General features: G+C 49.4%; 1 protein-coding gene across 1 annotated transcript in view; it reads left to right on the top strand.

The window, feature by feature from the left end:
• Positions 1 to 13,679, top strand: part of MYLK (myosin light chain kinase) — a 173,416-nt gene that overhangs the window by 150,007 nt on the left and 9,730 nt on the right. Inside the window, exons 26-29 of the mRNA XM_033090623.1 lie at positions 527 to 744; positions 2,349 to 2,472; positions 8,576 to 8,728; positions 11,320 to 11,443. Of these exons, the coding sequence (XP_032946514.1) occupies positions 527 to 744; positions 2,349 to 2,472; positions 8,576 to 8,728; positions 11,320 to 11,443 (619 nt within the window). The remainder of the gene's footprint in view (positions 1 to 526; positions 745 to 2,348; positions 2,473 to 8,575; positions 8,729 to 11,319; positions 11,444 to 13,679) is intronic.

Genomic DNA, 13,679 nt, shown 5'->3' with positions numbered 1-13,679 from the left:
TCACAGCTATAAGTATAGTGGGTTATACACAGCCAACGAATTTGCTGAAGCTCATTATTGAAGATACTTTTCTGATCCTGTGAGTATGATTTTAAGCTTCGATTCTTACACTAAAAAACCTGGCTGGCGTACAAGAATGATCTCTTGCACATCTATAGTCATTTGGGGAAAGGGAACTGCCTGGAAGTGACTGTGTTGCTAAGGTCATCAAGTGTGGATCTCTCAGTTCATGACCACCTCTTAAGCTACCCAGCCTAGATGCTTCCCCAAATCCCCTAATAGTTTAGTGGGCATAGGCAGTGTCCCCCAAGCAGGAAAGCAGGAGGCCTGGGCCATCCCCACACCATGCGTCCCAGGGGAGTGGCCTGGGACTCAGGAAGCTGCAGGAAGTGCTCAGCACCTCCGTACCCTGGGCCTTCCTGCCGGTGTCCCCGACCCCCAGCCTGCCCTTGGCCGGACTCCCTGGCAGCCCGGGCTCCGTGATCCTGTGGTCACGTGCTCCTGCCCGCCCCTTCTGCCCCCACAGAGTGTCGGGGGGTGAGCTGTTTGAGCGCATCATCGACGAGGACTTTGAGCTGACGGAACGGGAGTGCATCCAGTACATGAAGCAGATCTCAGAGGGGGTGGAGTACATCCACAAACAGGGCATCGTCCACCTGGACCTCAAGCCCGAGAACATCATGTGTGTCAACAAGACGGGCACCAGGATCAAGCTCATCGACTTCGGGCTGGCCAGAAGGCTGGGTAAGGCCGAGCCACCCCTCCTGTTGTCACGTACCTGTAGTGGCGGTGCCTGAGGCTGGTGCCACATACGGGGTCCTAGAGGCGATGCCCAGTATTGCAGTGAAAATCAGAGACCCTGGAGGTGGCTCAGGTTCAGATCTTCCCCTGTCACTTACTCACGGTGTGACTCTAAGTCTCAAATTTCTTGTCTGTAAAATGGGATGATAGCAGTGCCTCCCTCAGAGAGTTGTTAGGGGGATCGAATGAGTTAACGTCGGTACAGTGATGAGAGAAGCGCCTTGCACATAGTAAGCACTACGTAGGTGTTAGCTATTGATTATTATTATTATTATTATTATTATTATTATTATCCCCTCTCGTATTTTTCACATTGGCAGCATACTGTAGTTTCTAGAGCACTTTCACATGTTTTCTCTCATTTGATTCTCACAGCAACCCTGTGAGGTAGGCAGGGCAGATTTTATGAGCCCCAATTTATAGACTAGGAAACCGAGGTTCACAATAGCTTTGCCCAGCAGGTCCCCCCCACGAGCCAGGGTCGGTGCCGGGGCTAGAATAAGGACCCCGGACCCAGTGCAGGCGTCTGAAGCACATCTGCCATTCCTGCACTGGGGTGGGGGTGGGGGTGGTGATGCGAGAAGGCGGTCAGGGCCTTCATACCCAGCCCTGAGGTCATTTTGCTGGGTGACTGTTGGCCTCACACAACGCCTCACACCTACCCTGCCTATGTAGCCCTTTGGTGTCTCAGAAATTGAGGAAACAGTCTCCCCTCCCGCTCCTGACCACTGCCCTGGCAACAAGGAGCCTGAGGACTGGTGCGAGCTGGCCTTTCTTTCACTCCCCTGCTGGGAGCTGATGCCACCTGGGAAATCTCCCAGGATGCCCAGTCCTGGTTAAGGCCATGTGATTCATAAAGAGGAAAGTGAGGCAGTGAGGTCCTGCCAGGCTGTGACTCACCTGGTGATGGGCCTTAACGCCAAGGTCGTGTCCCCGACTCTCCTCCCAGCAGCTCCTGCGGGAGAGAGATATGATGCTACATGTGGAGAGGCCGTGGAGTAGGGGGGCATGACTCAGCAGTCCGGCCACTTGGGTTTAGGGCCTGACCACCGCTATTAACTGGGTGGGTGTGTCATTCCACTTCCCTGAGCCTCGCTGTCCTCTTCGGGGACATAGGGACCATACCTCCCTCTTAGGGTTGTCGAGAATATTAAGGAGGAAAGTCCTTGTAAAGCAGGCAGCAGGGTTCATAGGATACCATGAATGGTAGAGATGATTGCTGAGCACAAGTCATAGGCCCTGCGCCAGGGCATTCACGGGACAGAGAGAGACCGGAAAGAGCATTCAGAGGCAGGGGCTTTAATGACCGCCCTCCTGCAACCCCACTGAAGACACTTGAGGTGACTTTGTGGTTTGTCGGTTTCACTGGTGTGTTGATGCACTTGTTTACGGGGAGGCCAGTGTCTCTGCGCCGGTCTCAAAGGAGCGAGCAGCCAAGGGCTGGGCCTCGTTCGTGTCCCTCCTGGGCACGCAGAGGAGGGCGTTCGCTTAGCATGGGTTGGCTCCTGGATGTTCTGGCGATTGATCCCTGTCCATCCCGGTTACAGAGAATGCAGGGTCTCTGAAGGTCCTCTTTGGCACCCCGGAGTTTGTGGCACCCGAAGTGATCAACTATGAGCCCATTGGCTATGCCACGGACATGTGGAGCATCGGGGTCATCTGCTACATCCTGTGAGTCTCGGGGTACACGGGGAAAGGGGTGGAGAGCCCCACAGGGGGTCCCCAGGCTGCCCTGAGGTTGAAGGGGCCAGGGTGGCTCATGATGGGGAACCCGCCTCGGAGTTAGGAGAGTGGCAGGCTCCCATCGTAACCCCCAGCCTGCCCTTCTCGTGCTCCCATGAGGTCAGCAGCTCACATCCCATTCCTATAGGGTCTGCATTCTGGGACCCTCGCCATCCCTGCCGCCTGGGGCCTTTGGCCAGGAAGGCGGGACTGTGGCTAGTAGCATGTAATTTACCTGCACTTGCGTCGGTGTGTCCGTAGAGAAGGAGGGAGGGAGACCAGGCACATCTCCCATGGGCGTCATCATTGTCTTCAGAGAGAGCTCCCCATCCTCACTGCAGGGGGCCCCAACTGCCAGCCTCCTCTCTGAGTCCAGTATATGGGACAATTAATAAGCACTTTTGATGACAGAGCCCTCCATGAGGCCAACAGACAACAGAAAGCCACGTGGCAAAACTGGGAAATGAGGTAGAAAATACAGAGTCATTTCAGTTAACAATGCGGGAGAAAAAGAGGGGAGGCCAGTGACCTGGACCAGTGCTCCCCAAACACTAACATGGATGAAGCCCCTGGGCCTCTCCTTAGATTGCAGGGTCTGAGTCAGAAGGTCCAGGGGACCTGAGGATCCACATCCCCAGGAGGGTCCAGGTTGCCCAGGCTCTAAAACACACCGTCTTGCTGGGATCACGCTGGTTTAATCTCTGAAGCCTCAGGCTGCAGTCATTGCCTCAGAGGCAGTCCTGGAACGTGTGTGACAACATTCAGCTAAGGGATGGCCTCCCAGAAGGTGAAGATATGCATGCACTCGTTTTGAAAAACTATTTTTTGTTGCTAAAGCAAAAGGAAACGTAAAGCGTTTTCATAGAAACTTTGAGGAGGAATACTTTCTCAGACACCTGGGGTCTTCAGACCCCGTGTGGGAAATGCTCTTGGTGACTGCTGCACTGCCAGCAGTCTGTTACAAATGCTTTAGCGGAAGTGGAGTGATTTTGTTTGCAGTGTGGCTTTTTCACGTGCTCAGGAGTTTTACTCTCCCTGTGGACTGTTCGGACAGCCTCCTTCAGTTAAATCTGTGTCACGGGTTCTGTACCCCAGAAAGTCATCCTCTCCCTTGCCCGGCATCACCCCCACCACCACAAGCTCCCTCAGATTCAGCAGAAAAGGCCCATGGCCAGGTATTTCCTGACCCCACCTACTCCCAGAGGAAGAGAGCTATGATTAAACAAAACCACACCTGATTCTGGAGTCCTGGGTTCTTGGTTGAAAGAAATAGCAAGGCAGTGGGCCCTGCCTGCCACTTCTGGGGCTGCCGCAGGCTGGATGGTGCTCACACTGGATCTTTGGCCCTGCGTGAGACCCCTGACCTTGAGAAATAGTCTTTGGTCAGTTCACTCTATTCAGACCCAGCTGCCCTGGGACCTGGCTTGGCCCCTGGGTCCCTCTGCAGCCATCAAGGAGCCTTACCCTACCGTCTCCATTGGTTTTCCTACTACTGCGGGATTGTGATCATCTGCAGCCATGGATTTTCACATGGGCTCTTGTTTATCCTCACGACAAACCTGGGAGTGGGTCATGGCAGGGATTCACTCTTCCTTTGGCATGAGGTGCCCGGAGCCAAGGAATCCCACATGGCTGCCCACTTCCCACAGTCCTAGAGGGTGACCAGCCATCCCAGTTCACCTAGGACTGACAGGTTTCCTAGGATACAAGGAAAGTGCTAAAGCAAGGACAGTCCTGGGCAAACCAGGGCATTGGTCTTGCTAGTGGCCAGGGACAGAGCCGAGTCTAGACTGCTCGGTTAATTGTCACAGTGGACACACCCACATCACCTATACCCAGATCCGAAACCAAACCCTACTCCCAGTTACTATCCCCCAGATGCAACTATAATCCTTGTGTCTAACGTCATGCGTTACTTTTGCCTGTTCTTGAATTTGATATAAATGAAATGGTACAGAAAGGAGTGTCTGGCTTCTTTTGCTTAGCACTGACTGTGAGACCGTTCACATTACTGTGTGCAGTTGTAGACTGCTTGTTCTCAGTGCTGTGGGGTAGTCTACTGTGCAGACATCATCCCATTTATAATCCATTCCACGTCCATGGCTTTGGGACAGATTCCAGTTGAGGCTGTTGCAAGTATTCTGGTAGGTACAGGTGTGTTGGTGAATATATTTATGCATTTCTGTTGGATATATAATTTAAAACTACAATTACTGGGTCATGAGAGCACTTTATTTTTTAGGTGGAGGAACATAGTAATTTGGATAATATGTTGTAGTGTTTACTAGATTACTTTTAAAGCTAAGACCAGGAAATAGGAAAGAGTTTTTGAAATGGGGAGAACATGACTCTTTTGGGTTTTTTTTGAGAAAATGATTTTGAAGAGTGGGGCACCGTCGGGAAGGTGTTTGGGCAGGGGTTTGAGGAGGAGGGAGACGTGTATGAGGCGGGTAAGGAGCAGGTGTGAGGGAGGCCGGTCAGCTCTGCACAGCCTCCTGCAGCCCCCATCAACACCCACTGCTGTGGGCCTGTCTGCCCTTTGGGACTTGTCCCGCTGGCCCTCACAGTGGGGATGCAGGTCTGGAGTTCTCCCCAGCTCACAGCAGACCACGTGGTGCTGACAACCCGTAGTGAGAGCCAGCCAGATTGCTTCCTTCCAGTCCCTGCTGCACAAAAATCTGGAGCTGCTTTTAGACAGAAAGGGGGAGGACGGAGAGTTAATTGCCTTCAGCTCAAAGCAATCCTTATGCCGTGTTTTGGACTGGCATACTGGTCCCCTTCAGTTAAAAGCTAGGCGAGACTAGGAAGAGAGGTGAGTGGTTGTGTTTTAGTTCTAAGGTTATTATGTGCGTTGATTGGGTTAATTCCTTCTATAAAAAGATACCCGATCCTTACGCAAATTCGGGCAGTAAACAAAAGTCCAAAAAAAAAGTTTTTAAAAAAATTCTACAAAATCCCACCACCCAGAAACAGCATTGCTGCAATTCAGTCTCTTCGTCATCATGCTCTGCATATATTCCAAGTTTTATTTTCGAGACATATTCTTTAGTAGGGAAGATGGGGGGGCGGGGACCTCGGGCAGGCCTGGAGCCAGCCAGGGTTCAGGGGGTATTTCAGATGGATGGACTGCCAGGAAGGACGAGAGCCAGAGGCCAGAGGCCAGGGGGCTCTCCCTGGCTGTGAACATTACAGAGATTAAGGCCTATCTTTGCAGGATTACAGTTCCTAATTAGGAAAGGAGGTTTACAGAAGGGGCCCTTTCAGCATTCCACAGCAGGCTTGTTTGCTTTTTCTGCGATCTTTTGGAATACTGCAGGACTTTCCGTCCTCTGGGTTTCAAACAGAAAATGTAAAGACAGAAGGAAGCAGAAAGCTGCCAAGCAAGAGCCAGGCTGCTGCTTTTTTTTTTTTTTTTTCTGACTTGCAAAAGGATTTATTTCCCAGTTTTCAATTTCTCTGAATTATACTAAAAAAAAACTTTATCAAGACTTATCAAATCACCATTAATTTTCTCTATTGTCTTTCAGAATCATCTGTTTAACCTGATATACGTAGAAAGGTTTAGAAAAATTTGAACACGAATGTACCATTGTTAATATAATATTTTAATAACGTTCATTTATTATATACTGTCTGCTTCTTGATGGGGCTAGCTTAGGTCTGTTCAAGAACAAAAATTCATTGGCTTTTTGGAATGGTTCATGAATCAGGCATCCCATCTAATAAATATATGCTCCAAGTGGCTGTACAAGATGGAAGGGTTTTATAGGCAGAAGGATGGGACAAAGAAGTCAGAGCAAAAGAAAAGAAAGGAGTACTTCAGGCCAGGCACTCTTCCTTTGGGGGGAAGAGAACAGCATGGGTTTTATCTTGCCGAGTACCTCACTAGTGCTAATCTGGAAGTTTCGTGTTGTCTGTTTAATGGTCACATTTCTAGAAGAGGTTGAACTTGCAAATGTCTTGGTTTGCTGTGGTGAGCGAAAATGACTCCATTTTGGGCCTGTTATTTTTTAACAGGTCACACACGATCACAGAGATGGGAAAGCTGGGAGCCCCTAGGAATTCAAGCCCAGTACCCTTGGTGTATAAAAGGGAAAACTGAGGCCCAGAGAAGGAAAAGGAGTAGCATGTAACCGTGCAGACTTGGGGACTGATAAACTCCCACCCTTTCCTCATTGTAATGTGAACCAGAAGGATGAGCTCTGCATGCTTAAAAGATGAATTGGCGTCTTGCTTTAAGACACTTGAATGCCATCTACAAAAATCTGTTATTCAAACACAGAAATATATGGCTTAGAGTGAGACAATTCACATTACAAAGGCTTTCTTCTTTTTACAAAAGGTTTCACCTGTGGCAAGCTTTCGTCACAGTATTTCAATGGGTTTCGTTTTCCAAAACTTAGTTTTCGGGTATGGTTGGATTTCCTAAGCCGAGGCCTCGTGAGGGCCAAAACAGCTCCAGAAGCGTTTGTGTCAGTTATTGTTTATGATGGGGGATTCATAAGGATTGGGGGGAAGGGACGTTAGCGAAGCCTTTCCTTGGGGGGTTGATGGCTTGAAGGCCCCAGATCCATCTCGTGAGGCTCAGGGGGGGTCAGGGCAAAGTGAAAAGGCGGGGTGACTTGTTCAAACACTAGTAAGAATTTCAAGATTACAGCAGCAGAGCATTAAAGCAAGAGCCAGGCCTGTTTAAGGGTGGGGCCCTGTGCAGCTCAGAGGCCAGCCCTAGGTCAGGGCGAATGGGGCGTGGATGGTTAGAGTGCAGAGGTGAGAGGTGACTCCAGTAAGCCATAAAGCTGCTCTGTTCAGCTTTGCGATACTTTACCTTCTGAATTTTATTTGGCTTACACTGTTGGTAACCGAGTCATCCCTGAGGCAGTGGGGGTGAACTGTGTACAGAAAAAGGATAACATCTGTGGTCATGGACCCAGCTCCTTCCTGTGGACAGGGCCTCATGCGGGGCTGCACACTGCGACTTACTTCATCTTCATAGAAATATTTGTGTAAAGTGGCAGTTAAGACACAAACTCTAGAGAGAGATGCCTGGGTTCACCTCTCGCTGGTTGTGAATCCTTGGGCAAGTTATTTAACCCCTATCTGTGCGGCAGTTTTCTCATCTGTTAAACTGATGAGGGAGTTACCTGCGTTGTAGGGTGGTGGTAAGAGTGAATGAGGTAATCTGTTTTAGTCTCTTTGTCCAGTGCCCTGGCACATAGTACATGTTTGATAAATGTGTGCTGCCGTGACGGTCATGATGGAGGAGAAAGAGGAGGAAGAGAAGTGGAAGTGGTGACAGGCCTATAGTTAAGGAACAGGTTCTCCATTTTACAGAGGAGGAACCTGTGACACAGACATCAGGGGAATTGTCCAAGGTCACCCAGCGAATACACAGGCCATGCCCTTTCCTCTGCCGTGGTACCTCTTAGGGAAGCTTCCTTTGGGCCTAAGTGCTTCAGGCGCACTGCACTCAAGTGTAGCTGGATCCCCAAACCCACGTTGCTGATTCAAGTCCTCCTTTCATGCACTGTGTGTGCTGGGCCCTCGCGTTGCTGCTGACAAGTATGCAGACGAGAAGTGGAAGGACGTGGGACAGACAGGTGCAGTGTGGGTGCCATGTAGCATGTGCCCATCCGTGGTGAGGGGGCAGGAGCACAGGGACCTTGCAGAAGCTTCTTTGGGGCACAGTTGTAGCCTGGGCTTTAGGCAGAAGAGCAGATGGAGGCAGGGCCCTGCTGTGTACTGTGTGGACATCACAGACTGAAGTAAATTCCTCCGCCTCAGCCTCACAGGCAGGTGGTATCAAGAGGCAGGTGGCACCCCAAAAGTACAGTGCACCCTGAGAAGAGGCTGGGCCATAAAAGCCTGCGGAGCCAAACCCCTCTTCTTTCCATGGGTGGGAGGAAAGACAGGCACAAGGGCATTTGGAGTTGCAGGGTTTTGCCAGCCCTCACCTCTGACCCCAGTGAGCACTTGAGGGGAATTGTCCCACCCTGCCCTGCCCGCCCTGCCACTCCCGCCCCCGTTCACCTGCTCTCCTGTTCTTATCTCCCAGGGTCAGTGGACTTTCCCCCTTCATGGGTGACAATGACAACGAAACCTTAGCCAACGTTACCTCAGCTACCTGGGACTTCGACGACGAGGCGTTCGATGAGATCTCCGACGATGCCAAGGATTTTATCAGCAGCTTGCTAAAGAAAGACATGAAGTAATGAGTTGAGATTTCAGCTTCCCCACTCCCTAGACTGGCGTCCAGAGGCAGGGGTTTCCTTTGCCGGTCGTGGGTCCCTCCTTAACTGAGGAGGGGAGGGTGGGCATTGTGAGTGTGGGGGGAAAGAAAGGGGTCTCTTTAGAAGTACCGAACCTCACTTGAAAAGCAACACTTGGCTGAGTGTTGCAGGGAGAGTGGCAGCAACATTTACTTGAGGTAAAGTATCTCAAAGCTGAATAAACAGCTTTATGGCTTATTATATATAAATAAGGATGGACCCCTTTATTTTCCATGTACAGCTGTGGCCTGTAGAAGCCCTGCTGAAACCTCAGTCCCTCTTCAGGGTTGCACAGGAAGCATCCTATTTATGAGTCGTCATCATATCCCCAGACTATTCTGGCTTGGTGTTTTTCATATCTAAATTATTTAAGAACTGCCTTCCTGAATGTGGCCAGGTCCCTTCTCCCACTGGCCAAAGTTAGGCTGTAATCCCAGACCACGGGGCTCAGCCCTCTCCCAGCTCCATCTCTGTCCCCCCATAACAGTGTAAACTGTGAGGTTCCCCACCTCTGCCTTCTGGGGCTGCCTGTGGCCTGCCCAGGTTGTCAGTGGATGAGTATATAAAACAGTCGTGAAGAGTGGGAAGCCAGTGTGTTTGGGTGTAGAGATGGCCTAAGGCAGTGAGGAAAGGTCAGACACACAAGACACTCAGTAAGTATTTCACTGAAAGAAGAATGGAAATTGACGCTGCCGAGGAGACTAGATCTGAGGACGTGAAGGTGGAGGGAGCTTGAGTATGGTTAGATAGAGTTCATTGCCAAGGACGCTCCTTGGCGAAGGGAACCAGCTGAATTAAACCAGGAAGGGGAGAGGGGCAATGTGTGTGTAGGGAGAGCTGGCTTGTCCCAGGGGAAAGACGTAATGGGGGTGTCAGGTGAGAGCAGCTGGCCTGTTGGGCACCTTGCCCACTCTGTAAACAGGTGGCCAGATGTGGCAGGGCCTGGCTCCAGGTGTCCCGAGGAGTCGTATTTAGAATGAAGAGGCAGTTACAGGCTTTGCCCGAGAAGGGTGGTGTTGAAATAGGTTTATGCCAGAGGATGAGAAGGGAGGTACAGCCTAACTCCAGAGGTGAGCAGAAGTCACCAGGTGACTTTGTGGCCTAGGTTTTTCCCTGTCCGCCTGACCCACAGATTCCCCCTGAGGCTGTTGGCCATCTTGCTTCTGACCGGGAGAAATCCTGTGTGGGACGGGAGAGCGCAGTTGCTAAAGGAACAGTGTTGGAGGGTCTCTTCCCGTCTGATTTTCTGGTTACCCACGCATGCACCTCTCAGTCTTCTTTACCATCTTGGGACCAACTGCTCCAGAGGGTACAGTCTACACTCCTTGACAGTGAGGTCTTTTAGAGTTTTACTGTCTTGGTCTTTTCATCAGAAGTAGGCGTGACGTAAGGAGCATCTGGATGTTGGGGGCGGTGGTCTAGATTCCCTTCCTGTGTGAGGGATCCCCATTCCCAAGGTGTTTCAGGGAGATGTAAGCCCCTTCCTAATAACTCTGGTCCAAGGATGGCTTTTGTCAACCAAGCTTCATTTACCAAAGGTTTGGTAAACGAGGTATTACATATACACCTCCTTTTCTCATCTGGCTTGAATTAATTCAATAATGAGCTGTGTCCCCTCTACGGTCATAAAATGGACTCACCAAAGAACTGATTTCAAATAGATCAAGACACTAGATTCCCATAAACTCTTAAACTCAGCAAGTCTCTTCAACCAGAAATCTTCATCTATCAGCACTTTTTAAAATGTTGTTCTATAATAAATGTAATACATGTAAATTGTAGAAAATTTGAATAGAAGACAAATTAAAATAATCCATAATCCCTTTATCTAAAGATCACTACATTTTGCTATGCTTAGCAAATTTACGTATACTCATTTCTCTATGAATGTTAGCATTTGGTTCTTTGGGTTTTATTAGCCCTATTACAATTAAGGTGATGGCCCTGAACTATTTCTAGATTCCCAGAGCTATCAGAAAGATTAAATGAGTTTCAGGGCTGTTCTAAGGTATATGTAGGACACACCTCTTTGAGTTTTAACAGGAAAAACCTGATACTCAACTACACCGTAAGACATGAGAGTTCGTGGCTTCTCAGCGATTTTGGCGTAATGCTTCACTCACGCCTCCACCAGACAGGGAGGCAGAAGGATTGGGCCTCCACAGCCCCCAGCCCCCAAGTAACCAGCAGTACGACCCACCCTGGAATATGGTGCCAGCCATTTCCAGACATGTCTGCCCTCCAGCACTTACCCTTCCGGGACCCCAACGGCAGGGCATGGGACTCCAGTTGCTTACATGGTGGTTAGGTCTTCTTCACAGTAACCTATTCTGGGTCTAGTCAGTGTAATGCAGACCAAGAGAGGAAAAGGCCAGGAGCGCTGTGGTGGTCATGGTGGATGGACTAGGAGCAGAGAGCCCTGGGTTCTGCCCGGTGTGACCAAGGACAGGTGACCTCCCATTTCTGACCTGACTAGCAGTCTCTGAGGTCCCCTCCCGCTCAGAATTCCTCTGATCTCTGCTTCTATCAGAAACCGCCTGAACTGCACCCAGTGCCTTCAGCATCCATGGCTAATGAAAGACACCAAGAACATGGAGGCCAAGAAGCTCTCCAAGGACCGGATGAAGAAGTACATGGCAAGAAGGAAATGGCAGGTAATGAGGGGGTCGATGCGGACGGGGGTGTTGGCCCTCCTATTTGCTTTATTCAAGCCATCCTCATTCCCAACCTGCCCCGGCCTCACTCCAAAAATGTGTACATCTGTTTCTGAAATAGTCTGGGACCAAGACTAACATCTCATGTCTTAGGGGTTAGGGATGAGCACCGTCCCCTTGGGGACTATTTGCAACCCTGGAGAACGTGATCCCCTTAAACGTAGTATGATGGTCTTACATTTCTTTTCAAAGAAGGCGGCGGGCACATAATCTGCAAAGAGAGACACAGTCCCCACTTTCTAGGGAGATTTATGTTACTAGCTACGTGTCCTTGGGCAAGTGACTTAATCTCGCTGTGTCTTTGTTGTCTCATCTGTAAAGTGAGGATAATAGCGGTACCAACGGCACAGCATTGTTGGGAGAATTATGAGATGACCTTCATCTGGCCTTCAGCACATTGCCTGGCATATATATAGCAAGTGTTCAAAAATGACACCAGGAACTAAGACGTAGGGAGGGCTGGCTGTGTGTCAGGCAGCATTCAATACACTTTTTATACATTAAATCTTGTAATCCTAGGAAGAGGGTACTACTTTTCAGACAAACTGAGGCAGAGAAAGGTTAGGGCAGTCACCCAGGATCACGTAGCTAGCAAGTGGGAGAGGCAGGGTTCAAACCCGGAGCCTGGCTGCAAAGCACAAAGTCTTAACAGGGACACAGAATTGCCTCCCATTGTTATCAGACGGATAAAGTGATAATCCGAAGCCATGGAGAATGTATCATCATCTATTGTATTATTTCTATTATAGCTATTAGGATTATAAAATTCCTGGGCTACTGGAGGGTACATGGTTTCTATACTCAAGGAATGTATAGTGTAATGCAGGAACTGAAACAAATAGACATAAAAGGACATAATGCACGCCAAGACTTATAAACTATCAGAATAGCTCTCTATACCCATATATGTGAGTCTGGACAGGAGAACGGAGCCAGTCCCACCAGACTTGGATGTGGTGATGAGGAAATGCTATCAGGGCAGGAGTTTGAAGTTTGTCGTGGAGCATGGGCTAGAACACGGAGAAGAGAGGGTAACAGCACAGATGGAGGGAAAGGCCTCCCAGCGAGAACTGGACCTCACCTGGTTATGCTGACCTGAGAGGAGCGGAGTCTTGTAGCTGGGCAGTCAGGGGACCTGGCATATGTGGCAGAGAAAAAGGAAATCACTAAGGGCTACTGGGACACGGTAATTTGTCACACAGGATGACTAAATCACAGTTCCCTTGAAAAGTATAACTTCACACAAAGGTAGAAAGAAAGAGTGAAGGCAAACGGGGGGCTTCTGGTATGGGGGTATAAGGGACTACCACCTCACGTGTGGGAACTCCCCCACGGTGGGAGCCAGTTCTTGATTAGCCCCCACTCATATGAGGGTTTGGGTGGATCTCCTGGCCACCCTCCAGTGCCAGGTGAGTTGGAACACCTGTGTTGCTTACCTCACCCTCTAGTGCCGTTAGGAAATCAGGTAACAAATAGTCTTAAAAACAAAACAAAACAGAGTCCAGAAAAATCAAAGGTTGGCTTTATTAATGATTCTGTGGCCAGTAGATCACAAAGAAATAGCAATATTTCTGGAGCAGATGGCGTGGCTGTGGTGGGGGTGGGGCGGCCCTCGGAGGGAGTCTCACTGGGTTCTGCCTGGATGCCGCTGGGGGTTAAGGGTCAGCCTTCTCACGTAAGGCTTTCTGGGAGCATTGACACATCTGCTGGGAACCAAACTCCAGAGATAGGCACGCAGGAGAGATAAGGAAATGGAAGCAAATGGAATTTTTCAGCCAGATGGGTCTGGGAACCATAATTTGTGCTGATATTTTAATCACTTAAATTTTTTCTTGTTTACACTGTTATTAGTCATAGGGTTTTTCTGGAAAGTGAGGGGAGAAAGAAAAGGACAGAATTCAGAGAAGTCATATTTTAAAGTCATATTTTAGTATAGGTAGTAGCATTTGGAAATGATTTTTCCACAAAAACAGTGGTTAGGTTGCATTAAAGTAGACCACAAAATCACATTTGACCCACAATGTCCCTGAAGCATAATTTCACTGGTAATAGTGCTGTTGCATCTGACCATTTTGTGTTATGTTTGTGTTTTGTGTTATGCTTCCTTAGAAAAATTTTTTCCACATTTTTAACTCCAGGCACCAGTACCATAGCTGCCCTGGAATAGGGGGTACCC

Source organism: Rhinolophus ferrumequinum, chromosome 2 (assembly GCF_004115265.2).
Source record: "Rhinolophus ferrumequinum isolate MPI-CBG mRhiFer1 chromosome 2, mRhiFer1_v1.p, whole genome shotgun sequence".
In the NCBI taxonomy this organism is placed as follows: domain Eukaryota; kingdom Metazoa; phylum Chordata; class Mammalia; order Chiroptera; family Rhinolophidae; genus Rhinolophus; species Rhinolophus ferrumequinum.
Note: the sequence above shows the minus strand (reverse complement) of the source record. Positions and strands in the feature narration are given on the sequence as shown.